Source organism: Tachypleus tridentatus, chromosome 7, assembly GCF_004210375.1.
Source record: "Tachypleus tridentatus isolate NWPU-2018 chromosome 7, ASM421037v1, whole genome shotgun sequence".
Lineage (NCBI taxonomy): Eukaryota > Metazoa > Arthropoda > Merostomata > Xiphosura > Limulidae > Tachypleus > Tachypleus tridentatus.
Genome location: NC_134831.1, coordinates 61379592 through 61394849, shown reverse-complemented (window position 1 = coordinate 61394849; position 15258 = coordinate 61379592). Strand labels below are relative to the sequence as shown.

Here is a 15258-nt window from a genome sequence, read left to right as displayed (position 1 = left end):
TACCAGGACTGTTTCAACAAGTGGAAACACCGTTGGGATACGTGTGTGCGTTGGGAAGGAGAGTACTTTGAAGGGGTTCCAGACCTGTAACTTCTAAATAAAGTACATTTTGTTTTATGACGTCAGTCCGCATATTTTTTGAACAGACCTCGTAGCTAGGATTGGGATTATTAGCAGGTTGTTAAAATGTATGTTACAAAAAATGGTTTCATTTATGCTTAATTTAAAAGATTCTTCCACAGAGATTAGATGTGATATTTCAATATTGAAGTAAGCTATTATGTCTATACTGTTTTAAGAGTAGAGTATGCTGTATGTAATGAATCCGGGGATTGTGGTGTTTTGTTTCTCTGTGCAAAGTGTTTCCGAAATTATGATAATGTTAGCATTTATATGTTTATTTATGTTGTAAATTTCTATCCTTTTATCTTTAAGGTCTCCTTGGAAGTTGATATGTAGAATTTTAATGTGTTGTATCATTGTGATGTGCTACTTCCCTTGCACAAATTTTAAGTGATAAATGGTGTGGTTTGAGAATGGGAAGGTGAAAGTAGTGTCTGGCAAGGCTGCAGAGAACTTTGAGTGACTCGTGTATGGATTCGAATGTGGGGAATTCACTTAATTCGATTAGCATTGCTAATAAATTTGTAGTGAATTCCGTGAGGTTGAAAGTGTGTGTAACTTCTGCGTATGTACATGGTTGGGTGGTAGTGTTGGTGCTCTGTGAGTCTGTTGGAGTTTGGAGTAATGGTTGTTTTGTGATATGAGTGTTGAGAGGTTGTGTGTTGGTGTTCGTGGTTTTAAAAAGGATTCTATTACGTATTTGTGTATATTTAGAGCAGTCTTTGTAACTGGCTGCATGTGGATCTTGAAAGTTGGCGCATTTCACTTGGTTCCGCTCATTGGGGCAATGGGCAACCTCGTGAGGTCCACTGCATCTCACACATCTGTCTTTAGTGTGGTTTCTCCGGTTTGGTCATGTGTTTTTTGAAAAATAAAAAGCAACCGTCTTTTAGTAGTTTATCTTGATCGTTTTTGGTGTTCACGGTTACTTTGACGAGTGGAGTTTTTTGTTTTGTTTTGAAAGGAATTATGCGTTCTGTTTTTAATATGTCATAACCTTGAGTTTTTAGTTCGTCAGTAAGTTCATTATCTTAGATGTCGAAATCGACACCTCTGATAACTACAGTTAGTTGAGTAGTGTTGTGTTTGGGTGTGTTGATCGTGGCTTTAACTCCGAAGGCATCCTTGGGCCAGTGGGTCAAAATGTGTGCAAATTCGTGTGGTTCTGTGCATTTGATCATGATTCTTCCGTTGGGAAGTCATTTGATATCTTTAAATTAAATGCCCGAAAATAAGCTCTCAGTTGTTTCACAATCTGAGGGATGCGTGTTGTGTTGCCTATTCCTTCAATGAACAGAGTTGGGATTCTGTATTGAGGATCAGAGTGTGTGTGAGTGTTTGAAACAGTGGGGATGCTTTTAGTGTTATCAGTGTCATTGTTTGTGTTTCTAATTTCGTGTATCCTAGAGCTATTAGTAATAGAGTTAGTAGTGTTACTAGTATTAATGTTAGTAGATTTACTAGAATTAGAGTTAGTCGAGTTATTTAAAACTATACTTACCGTGACCTTTTTCTTCTTTAGCCTTCTTTTCTCTGGAGTTGGTTCTCCTTCTTTTCTTGCCTGTCCATTTGTTTTCTCTGGACCTAGATTCAGGTTGCCACTTTCCGATTCGTCTGTAGACGAACTTGAAGTTTCCGAGGCTGATCCTTCAATTGCTTTATTCAGCATTTCAATGATTTCTTCATTAGTCATGGCTTCACCGTTGGATCTTGTAACGATCTTATTCTTCACTCTGCTTCTCATCGTTTTACTAGTCCTGATATGGAAGGACTAAGGGTTTGCCTTTTTAGTAAAACTGAAGTAGATGCACAAAGTCAAAATATCCCTGGTTAAGATTACGTTTCTCGCAGCTCGTGACTGTACGTCCGATCTGATCGACGTCGACCTTCCGACTCGCATGTCTGATAAAATGGCATCTACGAGAGAAAGGCTTAAAAAACCGCAAACGTCTCAAACGGCCACGCCTCCTTCCACACCACGAAACAGGTCGGTTAAACTTTGCTGAGGAGCACCAAACATGGGACGTAGAAAAGTGGAATAAGGTTTTGTTCTCTGATGAGAAAAAACTTAACCTGGATGGTCCAGATTGCTTCCAACGTTATTGACACGATAAGGATATCCCACCAGAGGCATTTTCTACACGACACAGTGGAGGAGTGGACACATGTTCTGGGGTGCTTCTCCTTCCATGGAACAATGGAGTTTCAGGTTATACAGGGGCGTCAAACAACAGCTGGCTACATTGTCATGTTGGAGAAAGCATCCTTATTGACTGAAGGCTCTCGCTTGTGTGGAACCGACTGGATTTTTCAGCACGATAACCCTGCAATTCACAATGCCCGCAGGAAAAGGACTTTTTCATGGCGAATAACGTGATTCTTTTGGACCATCCAGCGTGTTCGCCCGAACTGAGCCTCATTGAAAATGTTTGAGTGTGGATGGCAAGGGAAGTGTATAGAAATGAACGTCAATTCCAAATAGTGCATGATTCTCGTGAAGCCATCTTCACCACTTGGAATAACATTCCAGCCAGCCTTCTGCAAACGCTTATATCTACCATGCCAAAGCGAAGTTTTCAAGTTATTCGCAATGACGGCCGTGCAACTCATTATCGAGACCTCTTGTTTGTCATGTCTTACCCTGTTTAGGACTTCTTTTTGGTATGATCTTAAAGTTTTGACCAGCCAGTATTTAGGTTAATTTCATCGTGTTCACATTTGCCCTATTAAGTGTTAAAATAGCCCCCCTCAGTCGCACATGTCTCTGGACTTACACTCTAAAAACTGGGTTTCGATACCCGTGGTGAGCAGAGCACAGATAGCCCATTATGTAGCTTTGTGCGTAATTCTAAACAAACAAACAATGCTAAACAAGTTTTTATCTTTATTTTCCCTTTTCTTCTTTCGAAGCTCTACTCAAATAAGTGGTTGAGTCTAACAACGCAAAATGCATGTATTTTCTTTATGTTCATTGGCCTTAAGATTTTGGCCAGCAGTGTATTTTATTGTAGTTTGTTTACTTTCAACTCAACATTTGTGAATCCACGAAGGTGACGTTCCTTCATTCCACTCACAGAACAATTAGTTTAAGACCACATTTGACAGCGAACATCTGTTTTTTTTATTTCTTATTTTTAAAATGACTTACAGTTATCAAATTGTTTTAATTACCCAATTAAAAAATTCTTTTACATCTCTGTCACAAATATTTATTTTATATTAATTAATTGCATTTATACCTGACAGAGAACGCTATTAAAAAGTTGGATTAAAGAATTTTGACATTTATGTCTGGTTTTGGATTTTTAAACATGTAAAATGAGTTGACGTTTTCGTTACTAGAACTATGATTCATCATCGTGGTGTAAAAAATGTGCAAGTGAATTCAACCTGATGTCCGTGAGGTAATTCATATTGTAGAATTTTGTTTTTGAGATCGTTTGCGGTGGTGTTTTCAACGTCAGGGCAAATCATTGAAGAGTCGTTTATTTTGCGGGCCCTGGTGTTATGGAGCTAGTATTTAGGCTAATTTCATAGTGTTCACATTTTCCCTATTAAATGCTAAAAAAAACGTTTTTATTTTTATTTTCATCTTTCGAAGCTCTACTCAAATAAGTGGTTGAGTCTAACAACGCAAAATGCATATTTTTTCTTTATGTTCATTGGCCTTATGATTTTGGCCAGCAGTGTATGATAAAATGTTATTTATAAATATTACTTAGTTTACATAAAATGTTCTTGTGTATCGTATTTTACTAATAATTCTAAACGTGATTCAGTTTATCCGCTCTTCATTCATTTGTTGGTTCCCTCTGGATTTGTCTATATGAATAATCCCTTCGATCATCGTTTTGTTTGTTTGTTTTGTTTCAGCGGAAGTCGTAACAACTGTCATCACCACCCACCGCCAATGCTACTCTTTACCAACGAATTTTTCACATTTAAACGGCTGGGAGGGCGAGCATGTTTAGCGCGACGCGGGCGCGAACCCACCCTCGGATTACGTCGCACGCCTTACGCGTTATGCTATATGTGTTCACTGATTTTAGCATTGTAAGTCCGAAGACTTATCGCTGTCCCAGCGAGGGACATTACAATTGGTGAATAAATGCTTTTTCTTATAAAAGTGGGAGTAGTTTTTCTGTATGAAAAAAAAAAAAAAAATCACCATTATTTTCTTTGATATACTTTTGTCAAAATTCTATTTTCGATTTCTAGTAAGAATTTATATACCCTAGAATATAATAGAGCGCAAGTTTTATTTTTAATCTAAAATGTACTCTTCTGTTATATAAAAAAAGTTAAATTTTCCTTTTATATTTGTTTATGAATCATTCTTTATACGTGAAAAGTAGTTAATAAAATTATTAAGTATAATAATTTCTCAACTAAAGTATTTTGATTTTGTATTCTACGAATCTGATTTTTACAAAATTTTCAATACGAAGTACTTATAAACCACAATCAAATCAGTCTGTGGGGTGCACTAAATGGGTATGATAAGATGGCGGACGCGTGGCTTTAGTAAAGCGCTGGCTAAGCGTTGTGTATATACACAGATCGGTGGATCAGACACTGGAATGCAAAACATGTAGTCCATTAAGTATCCAATATTAGTGCTTCAACTCATATTTGGCACTTTTATCCTGAATGGCACCTCATGTGGACAAAATATGACCAGTTCAGTGATCTAAAGTTTCTTCAAGGATAGCCATGCAGAACAACTGGTCAGAAGCAGTATAGCCAGTCAGCAGGTCTCATGACTTGCATAGCTATTCTTAACTGAATTGCAGAATTGACTGCAAATTTCAAACAGTTTATTTACAAAAAAATTATCATAACAAGTATGATTATTTTCAGTGTGTGGTTAAGCAGTTAAGGTAACAAATCTTAACTGTTTAAAACTAAAATAAAAACTCTTGACTAAGATCTGTAACTGTGTGTGGTGTTCTAAAGTACTCTGATTTATTACGAGTAACACCACAGCAATGGAGATACTACATTAACGTTTTATCGAGTTGAAACCGAATTTCTGACCTTATTGAGCTGATATAAAAGATATTAAATCCGTGTAAAACAAAGTGAAAAATCATTCTTTATTCATCTTTGTAACAGAAAACTACATCATCCATCCAGGATAGCTGATAATATCAGTCAGTATAATGCAGTTAAACCAAGCTGAAAAATATTAGTTACAAATCGTCATGAAAGATAAAGTCAATCATGACTAGTGTGAGACCTCCTCAAGTACTTTGTCAGTGAGCTACACAGATTTTCTCAAAGTTTCCGAAAATTGTTCAACTAACGCTTTAACTTCCCCTGTTTTAAGAGCGCATAATTTGTTGGTTCACTAACTGGCAATTAAGAATTTTCTGGTCGATAAGATAGATGGCATGTGTTGTCAAAAATTAGATATTCTTTCCTGTTAATAAATCATACAAGGGACAAGAGCAGCCACGTCTTAGAGGTCAACTGCCATTGGACGCAGATTTTGGGTGCTTCCAGGACTTTAACTGACCTATTTGTAAGTTTCGGATCTTTTGTAACATTGAGAAATTAGGCTTTTTCTTTTGTTTAGCGAAACGAGTAAGTATAACGTTTAGTTTTTCTTTTATTGTTTAACTTCGGATTTAGTATTTCTTATACAATTTGAGAGTTCTTTCACCTGAGGTTAAAGAGAGCTAATGGTAACTTTAAATGTAGATGAACTTCGTTTAGTTCACTGTAGAATGCATTGTTTACTGAAAATTAAGCATTGCGTTATTTTAATTTAATTTCACCTTGTGTTTTATACTAATGTTAGCTTAAGATTTCATTTCTGGTTTGAACTAACGTTTTAGTTTAAATCACGGGTGTGTATGTGGGGGAGGGCACGCCTAACGGATATGAGCTTTTGAATACTCTACATATTATCAACTACATTTGATCTTATTTTTGTTATTGTATTGTGTCTCTCCAATTGTGATATTCACAAGTGGAATTAATGAGTATTAGATAGGCCCTCTTTAAAAAGTAAATCTGAGTTTAACTAAACGACTAAATTATGCTAAGAAAATAAACGCTTTGGTCACGTGCTGCAAAGAAAGATAATTTTTATAAACATCACAGATCAAAGAAATACATTGTGCATTCTTCTCAATGTTGGGCAGTAAACGTCTACAGAATCAGTCAGTAACTTTCATGTTTTGAGATATTTTCCTTTCAAACAACTCAAATTAGAAATCTGAATACAGTTTTATATAATGAAAGGAAACACTGCATTTACCCCTAATTTAGTGCGTTACCACGTGATAAGTTGTTCTCACATAAAGTAAAATCTGCTACCTCTAGATATCTTTTATTTTGTTAGTGATGTATACTGCTGCCATTGACTTTTTCTACACAGCATGACAAAGTCTCCTTGTTCCATTTAGTATACTGTGGCAAATCTGCTCCAACTATATACGGAAAAATACCACATTCTAATTTTATTGGTAACCACAGGTCATAATGAGTCCACACCTGTTTTATGCTAATCAGATCTTTAGCTTTCCCTTTCTCAGATGTCTTTTGAAGAACTTTATAAGTAACATTGTCACAGTATACAATCACATCTTGAAAAACTCATTTACTCATTCTAATAAATAATGATCATATCATCCATTAAACATTATTAGCTTGAAATTTCCTGAAGTATTTGATAAATCATTATTTACAAAATTTTTTGGAGTATATTCTAACACATACCATGTGATTGTATTAGTCTTTTACAATTGTTAATTGTCATTAGATTTTTTTACTACAGTTCCATCTACAACTGTATATAAACTTGATTCAGATCTATCAGGTCATCCCATATGCCCAAAAATTTAATACAGAAAGTGCATCATCATTATTGTATTTGTAGAAGGCTTTAATGACTAAAATATGTTGTAGGATGTGTATAAAAACGTTCATACAAATAACAAACTAACCCAGCTCCACTTTTTCAGATCATTAGTCAAATAAACCCTTATGAACATGGATGTGTCCAACGAGCACATTAAGCATATAGTGCTTTATGAGTTTAAAAAATGCATTAGTGCAGCAGAAACTACACCAAACATTCAAGGTGTTTATGGTGTGCAGTCTCTCAGTGAAAGAAAATGTTGAAGGTGGTTTCAGAAGTTCAGATCATGTGAATACAGCTGCACCATGTTCAGGTCGTCCTATTAAGTTTAATGATGACTTGCTGCTGGCTGAAATATTTGAATATATAATCTTTCATTTTATAGTTCTGAGCATATATGCAAGCAAGACCCCCTAACTGATTATATATTTTATTAACGTAAAGTTTCTCACACCAAATAAAGTAACATCCTCATACACATTACTGTGCCCTTTTTATTGGCCAATGTTTTAATGAAATCTAAAAGTAATCTATTAAAGGATTGAGTCAATTTGATTTTGTTGCTAACTGATGTAGATGATATTTAAGTTGGGTTACATAGACTGTAGAGTAATTTCATTATCCATATAAATCATATGTTCTTGGTAAACAGAATAGTTTTCAGGTTGATGGTGTATGTGTGTGTGTATACAAAACATATCTTGTATATAATCCATATAAATCATATGTTCTTGGTAAACAGAATAGTTTTCAGGTTTGTGGTGTGTGTGTATACAAAACATATCTTGATGTCTCATTTCTGTAATGTGTGAATATTATTTATTATATTTTACACTACTTTTACATTAAGATATTACCAACTTCATTTATGATCACTTCCAGCAACTGTTATAACAGTTATTAGTTCCTACTCACTTTGCATCAGTTGACAGTGATTAACTCTTATCAATCAACATAACATTGTACATAATAGTCTGGACAAATCAGAGTAATTATATATAGCAGCAACCTAGTGCAACTGCACTGCAGTTTAGTCTAGTGTGAAAACAATTTTTGTTTGGCTACATAGACCATGGATTTCTTGCACCATTTCTAAAAAATGCTTAATGTTCTCTTATGCTGGCTGAAGTGTGAAGCATTTTCAAACTTTCTCCTGTTATGGAAGTAATTTGTGACAACCTGATTTTTGGTTGCATAACCTTATTTATTACTAGCCACATATTTACCCAGTTCGTGCAACAAGTTGATACACATCTGCAATACAGTATGATATACAGCACTAAGCTCTCCACAACAGGCCAAAAGACTACAGGAGTGAATACACACTACTAGACTGAATTAGAAAGAGAGAGAGAGAGAGACCATGTTTGGTTTGTTTCTTCAGCAACAGAATATAACTGATTGCTGAATCAGACAGCTGTTTATCTTGTCTTCCTTTAATATAGCATAGGACTAGCATTGCATTTGGGCAAATCCTTGTGGTTGATAGATCAGTATTACTGCCTTGTGTTATACAAGTTCAATTTAGGCACTAAGAAAGACTCTAATGTAATGTTCTTCAGTATTTTTAATATTGCATGCTAAAGCAGCGAAATTTGTGTTAACGTTTTTTCCATGTCTTTCTTCAACTGTAAAAACCATAACTTATCATACTGTTACTGGTATCTATATCAAGGAAAAACATTGTGACTTTTGTTATGTAACAGCTAAGGCTTTCATCAGTTTTCATTGTGGCAGTCTGGAACACACTGATAAATCACTTTCCCACAAAATGAATTTTTATTATATAAATATGAGAAAAATGCATATAATCGCAATTTTCATTTGACACAAAAATTCAAGCCATGAAAAAAGTACTTTGCTGTTTGTTTCATTGCTTCTGTCATGACAAATTCTACAAAATATTCAATCCTTCTCAAAACATACCAAAATAATTCTAGCTATACCTGAAGTTGACATTTTCCTTACCTGAAATTGTATTTCACACAAATATCTGCCTCTCTACACCACTAAGAACTATTACTTCACATGCAGGGCCTCACAGAGACTGAGAAAACTGTCCATCTGGAACTGAGGAACAACTAAAAAGTGATTCAGAGAAAACAAGTCAATGACAGGGTCTCAAATTCTCAACTTCATGAGGACAACAAAGATTAGAATAAAAGTCGAGAGTGGAGTGATAGACAGATTCTATAACTCCCATGGCCTACAAAGAAGACACCATGTTCTAAAGATGAAAAGGTTGAAAACTATCAGTGGGAAGAAGGCAGGAAAGAGGACAGGTAACAGAGATGTCTGTGGACCAGAAAAGTCAGAAAAATCCAACACTTTTGAGATTTAAAGCAATCAAACTCTGACAGAAACCAGGACAATAAGCAAAGAGACAAGATATATGTCCAAGATAGAAAAAGAAAAGATGTGAATATCCAACTGAGAAGAAACCCATGACTAAGAAACCAGGTCTAAAAAGAATCTGGACAAGAAGTGAAAACCAAAGTACAAACAAAGAATAAGTGTCTTTACGAAATCTATTAGGGTCAAAATAAGAAGTGTCAGTAAGGAGCTGATGGGTGGAAAGATAAAATAAAGAAGCTGAATAAAAACAGACAAAAAAGATATTGTACACTTCATGATAATTACTTCTTAAATAGTGGTGCATTTTCAACTTATGAGTACCATTTAGGGAAATTATTTTCCTTCCTTATCACATCATTCTAAAATGAAAATCAAGTACTGCATAACCTGGGAAACATTTAGTATTATGAATGCTGTCAGAGGTTGCTAGCAATTGCAATTAGTTGAAGCACATTCAATCAAATGTAGGTGGAATTTGTTATACAAGTTAATACTTCTGCACAGCATGGATTACATTGAGAGGAAATGGAACAAATAGAGTATATAATTTTAATAGCTCATGCCCACCACATAATTATACTTTTTATTCAAATTTAAGTTAAATGGAAAGCTTGATAATAAAATATTTGTTTTTTCAATATAATTTTTTTTCAGTGAATACACCATTACAAGTGTAAAGGAAAAAAATCATCAACTGATCACAAAAACATGTTAATAAAGAAACTGACAAATGTATCAACAACAAAGTTACAAAAATACAGAAAATATTTATTTATAAACTCAAGTAAATGAGGTAATACTTAAGAGTTTTGAAGTACAGAAACTGTGCATGTACTGTTTTCAATAATAATAGATAAACATGGTTTTGTAAATAACTTTTATTTTAAAGGGTTTCAACTGTGACAACCAAAAAAAAAAAATCCATTCATTATCATACTCTTCTGCTAATTTTTGGTTAATTAAACCATATTTATTGAAATCAGTAAGATAACAATGACATTTTTGACTCTTGATCAGTATGAACTATGTAAAAGAATGCTTTAAAGATTTACAAATTATGTATTTTCAAAAGGTTACATAACATAAGAAATAAATTTGTTTAACAATGTGCTATCATGATAATAACAGTCTTCAACTGAAGACAATTTAATAAAGTTGTGTCAGTTTTAGTTATCTGTACCATTCATAAGCTGAGCAAAATCATGAACTCTTGTGAAAGTACTCAAATAAACTATACAGTAAAAATAATTCTCAAGATGGCTCTTCTAAAGAAAGGACTTCATGCTTTGTTATACAATCTGTAATCAAAATAAAAAATAATGTACAAAACCAAACTTCTTAACCAAAAAAATACACGAGTAACGATGAAAAAAAAGAGCAATGAACACTAACTTCAAACAAGAACATCTATTTGTAAAGGATATAACATTCAATAACTTACGTGAAGTATAAGCTTTTATTGCATTAGATTGGAACTTTTACAGCTTACTTGAAGGCTAAAATTATCAAAGATACAGTTCAGGCTCAAACTGCTACATAATAAACGTTTCTGATGATAATTTCTATGTAAAATTTTAGGGTTTGACTATTATGTTAATGATCTAAGCTTCATAAAGTGTTTATAATATAACCTGAAATTATAATATTACTTCCTCAGTATTTTTATGCAAATCTCAGAGATCATGAACTATTATGAAGTTTGAAATGCAATAAGACTTTAGGCTTTATATATATTTATATAGGTTTTATATCTTGCAGCTAATGACATTCCATTTTAGTATGGAGAATATTTACAAAGATACTTAAAAATCAGAGTACTGATAAGGTTCTGAACTACAATCTGTCAATCTTCTAAAAAACACACAAAAAACCAGTGCAACTTTAGTGTCCAGTAACTTAACAAAATACAAAGTCTCCTGATCAGCATTCCACATATATTATATAGAAGTTCTGTGAACATGCGATCCATTCAAATTAGTAAATCCTTTCTTCTTTCAACAAATGCATCAAACATTTTAGTATGGAAAAACTGAGCATTATCACAGACTGGGCTAAAAACAAAGGAGAAGATACCAGAATACAGAACCAACAAGGATCAACAATGTGGTGTAGCATTAATACTACCACTCTGCAAAATACAGAGGTCAATACACTTACCAGTGCTGATTTTCACTTGCACCATTTTCCCATCACCTTCATATGCTTTTTTTGCATGAAAATTGTCTAATATTAAGTTTCAGCTTCTCTTTCAATGAATATATTTTTGTTATCTGGCTATAAGGCAAAGCTTAACTTATCTCTAAAAAGAATACTGTTCTATGTGCTTTTGGTCCATTTAACATCATTGCAAGTGAACTATCTCATACTTTAATGTAAATGCAATGACTATCACCAGTTATCTTGTTTACAGGCTGGGCAAGTGATATATGTTTTTAAATGACTGTATAGTGTTGTAGGGCTCAGTCTCAACCCAAAGGGTCTTGATCTCAGTGTTTTACATGTTTTGAAATGGTGACCTCCTGAATTTTAAAGTTTTAACAGTATGAAAATAAACATGAAGGCTGGTAAGTTTTCATATTTTATGTAATATTGTTCAAATCTCTACCATAATTATTCAGTGTGATCAGACAAAATCAGTAACCTCAACAGCAATTAACGCTTGATTAACTTAGAGTTGATATGGAAGTGTTTGGACGAGTACTACACATTTGGCCAAGAAAATTTTACCATGATGTAAACTGGAAAAACCCTCACCAGCTAATCAGCAGTCAGAGTGAGTGCTTTCTCAAGATCTCAGATCATTTATAAGACAGGTAATTGATTCTCTGTGGTTTGCTATACAAATATGAAACATATCGAATACAAAAATTACTATTTTACATAAAACAAACAAAACAATTCTAAGGTATCGTTACTGAACTGTTATTCATCACAACTATTATATCAATTCACTTTGTCATCTGATTATTCATACATTATACAAGTTATTATGCTCAAGCCATGGCAATAGTGACTGGGACAGCTGGAACTTGGTTGTTCTTTATCTTGTTATTGATTTGTTGAATAACGACTTCTTGTCAGATACAACTTATCATAGCAGAAAGGTTGGATGTATTTGAGAGGAACAACTATATCTCCATTACGGAGATGTGAAATTACGACAAATAACCTAACAATTTTAATTTAAAATTATCACCAGCTTGTAATAAAGAGTCTGCAAAATTCTGTAAGCCTGAAGACTATTTTTCCACTGATGAAAAAAGATATAATAAAGTCCATATATATAATTCTTAAATCAATTTTGTGAAAAATATTAAAAAAAACAAAATGTTGCTAGTTTATAAGAGACTAGTTTAGCTGGTTTCAATGATTGTTGAACAAACCAATGGAGAGTTTACTACTTTTTAATTACATTTACATTACTTTCAATATTAAGACTTTTGTCACTGTTAGCTTAATATATGTATTAAGGTCCAACCTAAACCTCCTATGCTGGCTAGACTTCATGAAATATTATTGACATTATGGCCAAAAATATTCTTTACAGCAAGAGCACCCAAATAAAGTAACACTGCATTCTACTCTCTATAACTAAGATACAGGAAAAGTAAATTTAGTTATAGTTTAACAATACTAGGTTGAACTAATTGTTTCTTTAAGCATGTAGCTTAGATAGTTAATTGTAATGACAATGACCCTCAGTACTGAGGTTTAACTGAAACAGTTTAAATGCTAATCAAAACTACAAAGCCAAAAATAAAATACAAAAAGTAAATGATATGTACAAGTCATTCTTCTTCTCTTCTAGTTTACTTTTCTAGCATTTTTTAACCTGTTCAGTGCCGTAGACGAGATAACTCATCCAAGCCGATTGGTAACACAGTGCCACGGACGAGTTAATTCGCTCTCAATAATACCTAACTTCAACGCTAGATGTCAGCACCATACATGCATTTGACCTACTTACAAATTGTTTCACTTTCGATCCAAAATGGCATCACAAAAAAGTTACAAAATGAAGAAGCATTAGAGTTGTATTTTGAACTTGGTTCGGAGTTGCCGTAGCAGCTGAACTACTTGGCAGTCAACAGGTTAATACTTAAATAGTTGGTGCTCAAATATTTTTTAAAAAATCAGTTCTTACTTTTCGTGATATAAGAAACCAAGTCTATTCTACTTTTTTAAAAAAAAAACTTCTACACATCCATCAATGGTTCTGACACTAATCTAAATCTTAACAATAATTGTAAGCATACAGATGATTCATTACATTAACAACAACTAAACACTAGCACTTTTGTCAGAGGAATAAGTCCTGCATCAAATGCATTATGCCTTTGTCCCTAATAAAAGTTAGTCCACATGTCAATAAAACTAGGTTTATGTGATTTACTGTTAATCTTCATTTTCTTTTTTAAAATACAGAATTGGTAAATTTTGCTTTCAAATGATAAACTTCAACTGTAGTTCCAAACAAAAATGTAATTAAATCACCAAACTAATTTATTAAACCTGATGATGAAAACAATATGAATACCTATTCATGAAAATTCCCTAGACAAATTTAAGTAACTTCTCTTATAACTTTGGTCTTATTATCTTTACATTCAAGGACTTTTACTTAACATCAAAAGACTAAAAGAAAAAATAATAAGTCAAATATTGTCACAATTTTGCTTGATATAAAATCACGTTTTCTTACAATAAACAAACACATTACAAGCTGAGTTGTGTCAGTAAAGTGGCAAAATACTTTGGTAATACATATATCTTTAAACAATTATTAATTATTAACAAATTATTAAAACAATAACTCCTATACAGCTCCTCCTAACAATTATTGAAAATACACCAACAAAATGACCTGGAATCTTGTGTAGGGATCAGGTATGTTTTCTGAATCAAGTAAGTTAATTGAAGGTGATGCTGAGCTAAAAGCAAGTTACAAGATAAATAAGCTAAACAGTAAGGCTGTGTAAATATTTTAAGCCAATGTCACATACTGCCTATTTTAAATTAAATACATACATTTAAACATTTTTACAAATTCAAAACATCACATTGTTGAATAATTGGTTCAGTTATGATCTCTACGAGTCAAAAAAGCTACCAGTTCTTAAAAGATAAGTTGTGATGCTATTACACTATATTATGTACAACAGATTAGGGGAAACCAAAAAATAAACTTACACATAGAAAAATTAATATAATTAAATACACATCTAAAAAACCAACAATCAACCTAAATTCTTCAGAAGTACAGTTTATAATTATTTTCTAAAAAAATAATAACAAACTGAAGACAAGTTCAGATAGTATCAACTTTTAAAAGGTATTCTCACCCAAAATCCACTTTTCAGAAACTTCTTTCACAGTGGAATTACTTCCTCGGCATACATGCTTGAGAGGCCCCACTGCAAACTGACATTGTCTAAAACTGGAAGTTACCTGAAATAAACAATTTCATATTGGCACACAAAATGATTTTCTCAAAATACATATAGTGAATAAAGACAAAAAACATCAACACTTGTACACGATATCAAAATTTTTGCTCTTCCCCATTCAACTGAAGAAATTAAATCATAATATATGTACTCTTAGGAAGACAATACATATTCTTGAAAACAAAAATTTGTCTTAGAACATGTTACTCAGAATTAATTCTTTTTGAACAAACCATTACTTTGATAATGATTTACTTAAAAAACTAACACACACACACAAAGCAAATAAAAACATTCTCTTTGCAAAATCCATGTGGGTTCTCTAATGTTATGCAACTTGATTTACTGCCTTCAAAAGCTAGTTAGACAAAGTCCAAAGAATCATAAATTAAGAGAAAGCAGAAGTGAAACTGCTGAAAACCTTATGCTATTCAGAATAAACAAGAAAAGCTGTGTTACCATTAA

The 15258-nt window shown here is 33.1% G+C and overlaps 2 protein-coding genes across 2 annotated transcripts in view; both read right to left on the bottom strand.

Moving 5' to 3' along the window:
* LOC143255789 (putative ATP-dependent RNA helicase DDX43) overlaps positions 1-1764 on the bottom strand; it is a 66625-nt gene extending 64861 nt beyond the window's left edge. The window contains exon 1 of the mRNA XM_076512011.1: positions 1625-1764. The gene's annotated coding sequence lies outside the window, so the exon portion shown is untranslated. The remainder of the gene's footprint in view (positions 1-1624) is intronic.
* An 8325-nt stretch (positions 1765-10089) lies between these two features.
* The window catches only part of MCPH1 (Microcephalin), a 44812-nt gene continuing 39643 nt past the window's right edge, over positions 10090-15258 (bottom strand). Inside the window, exons 11-12 of the mRNA XM_076512001.1 lie at positions 14689-14794; positions 10090-10644 (exon numbers count right to left, since the gene is read on the bottom strand). Of these exons, the coding sequence (XP_076368116.1) occupies positions 10598-10644; positions 14689-14794 (153 nt within the window). The 3' untranslated portion in view covers positions 10090-10597. The remainder of the gene's footprint in view (positions 10645-14688; positions 14795-15258) is intronic.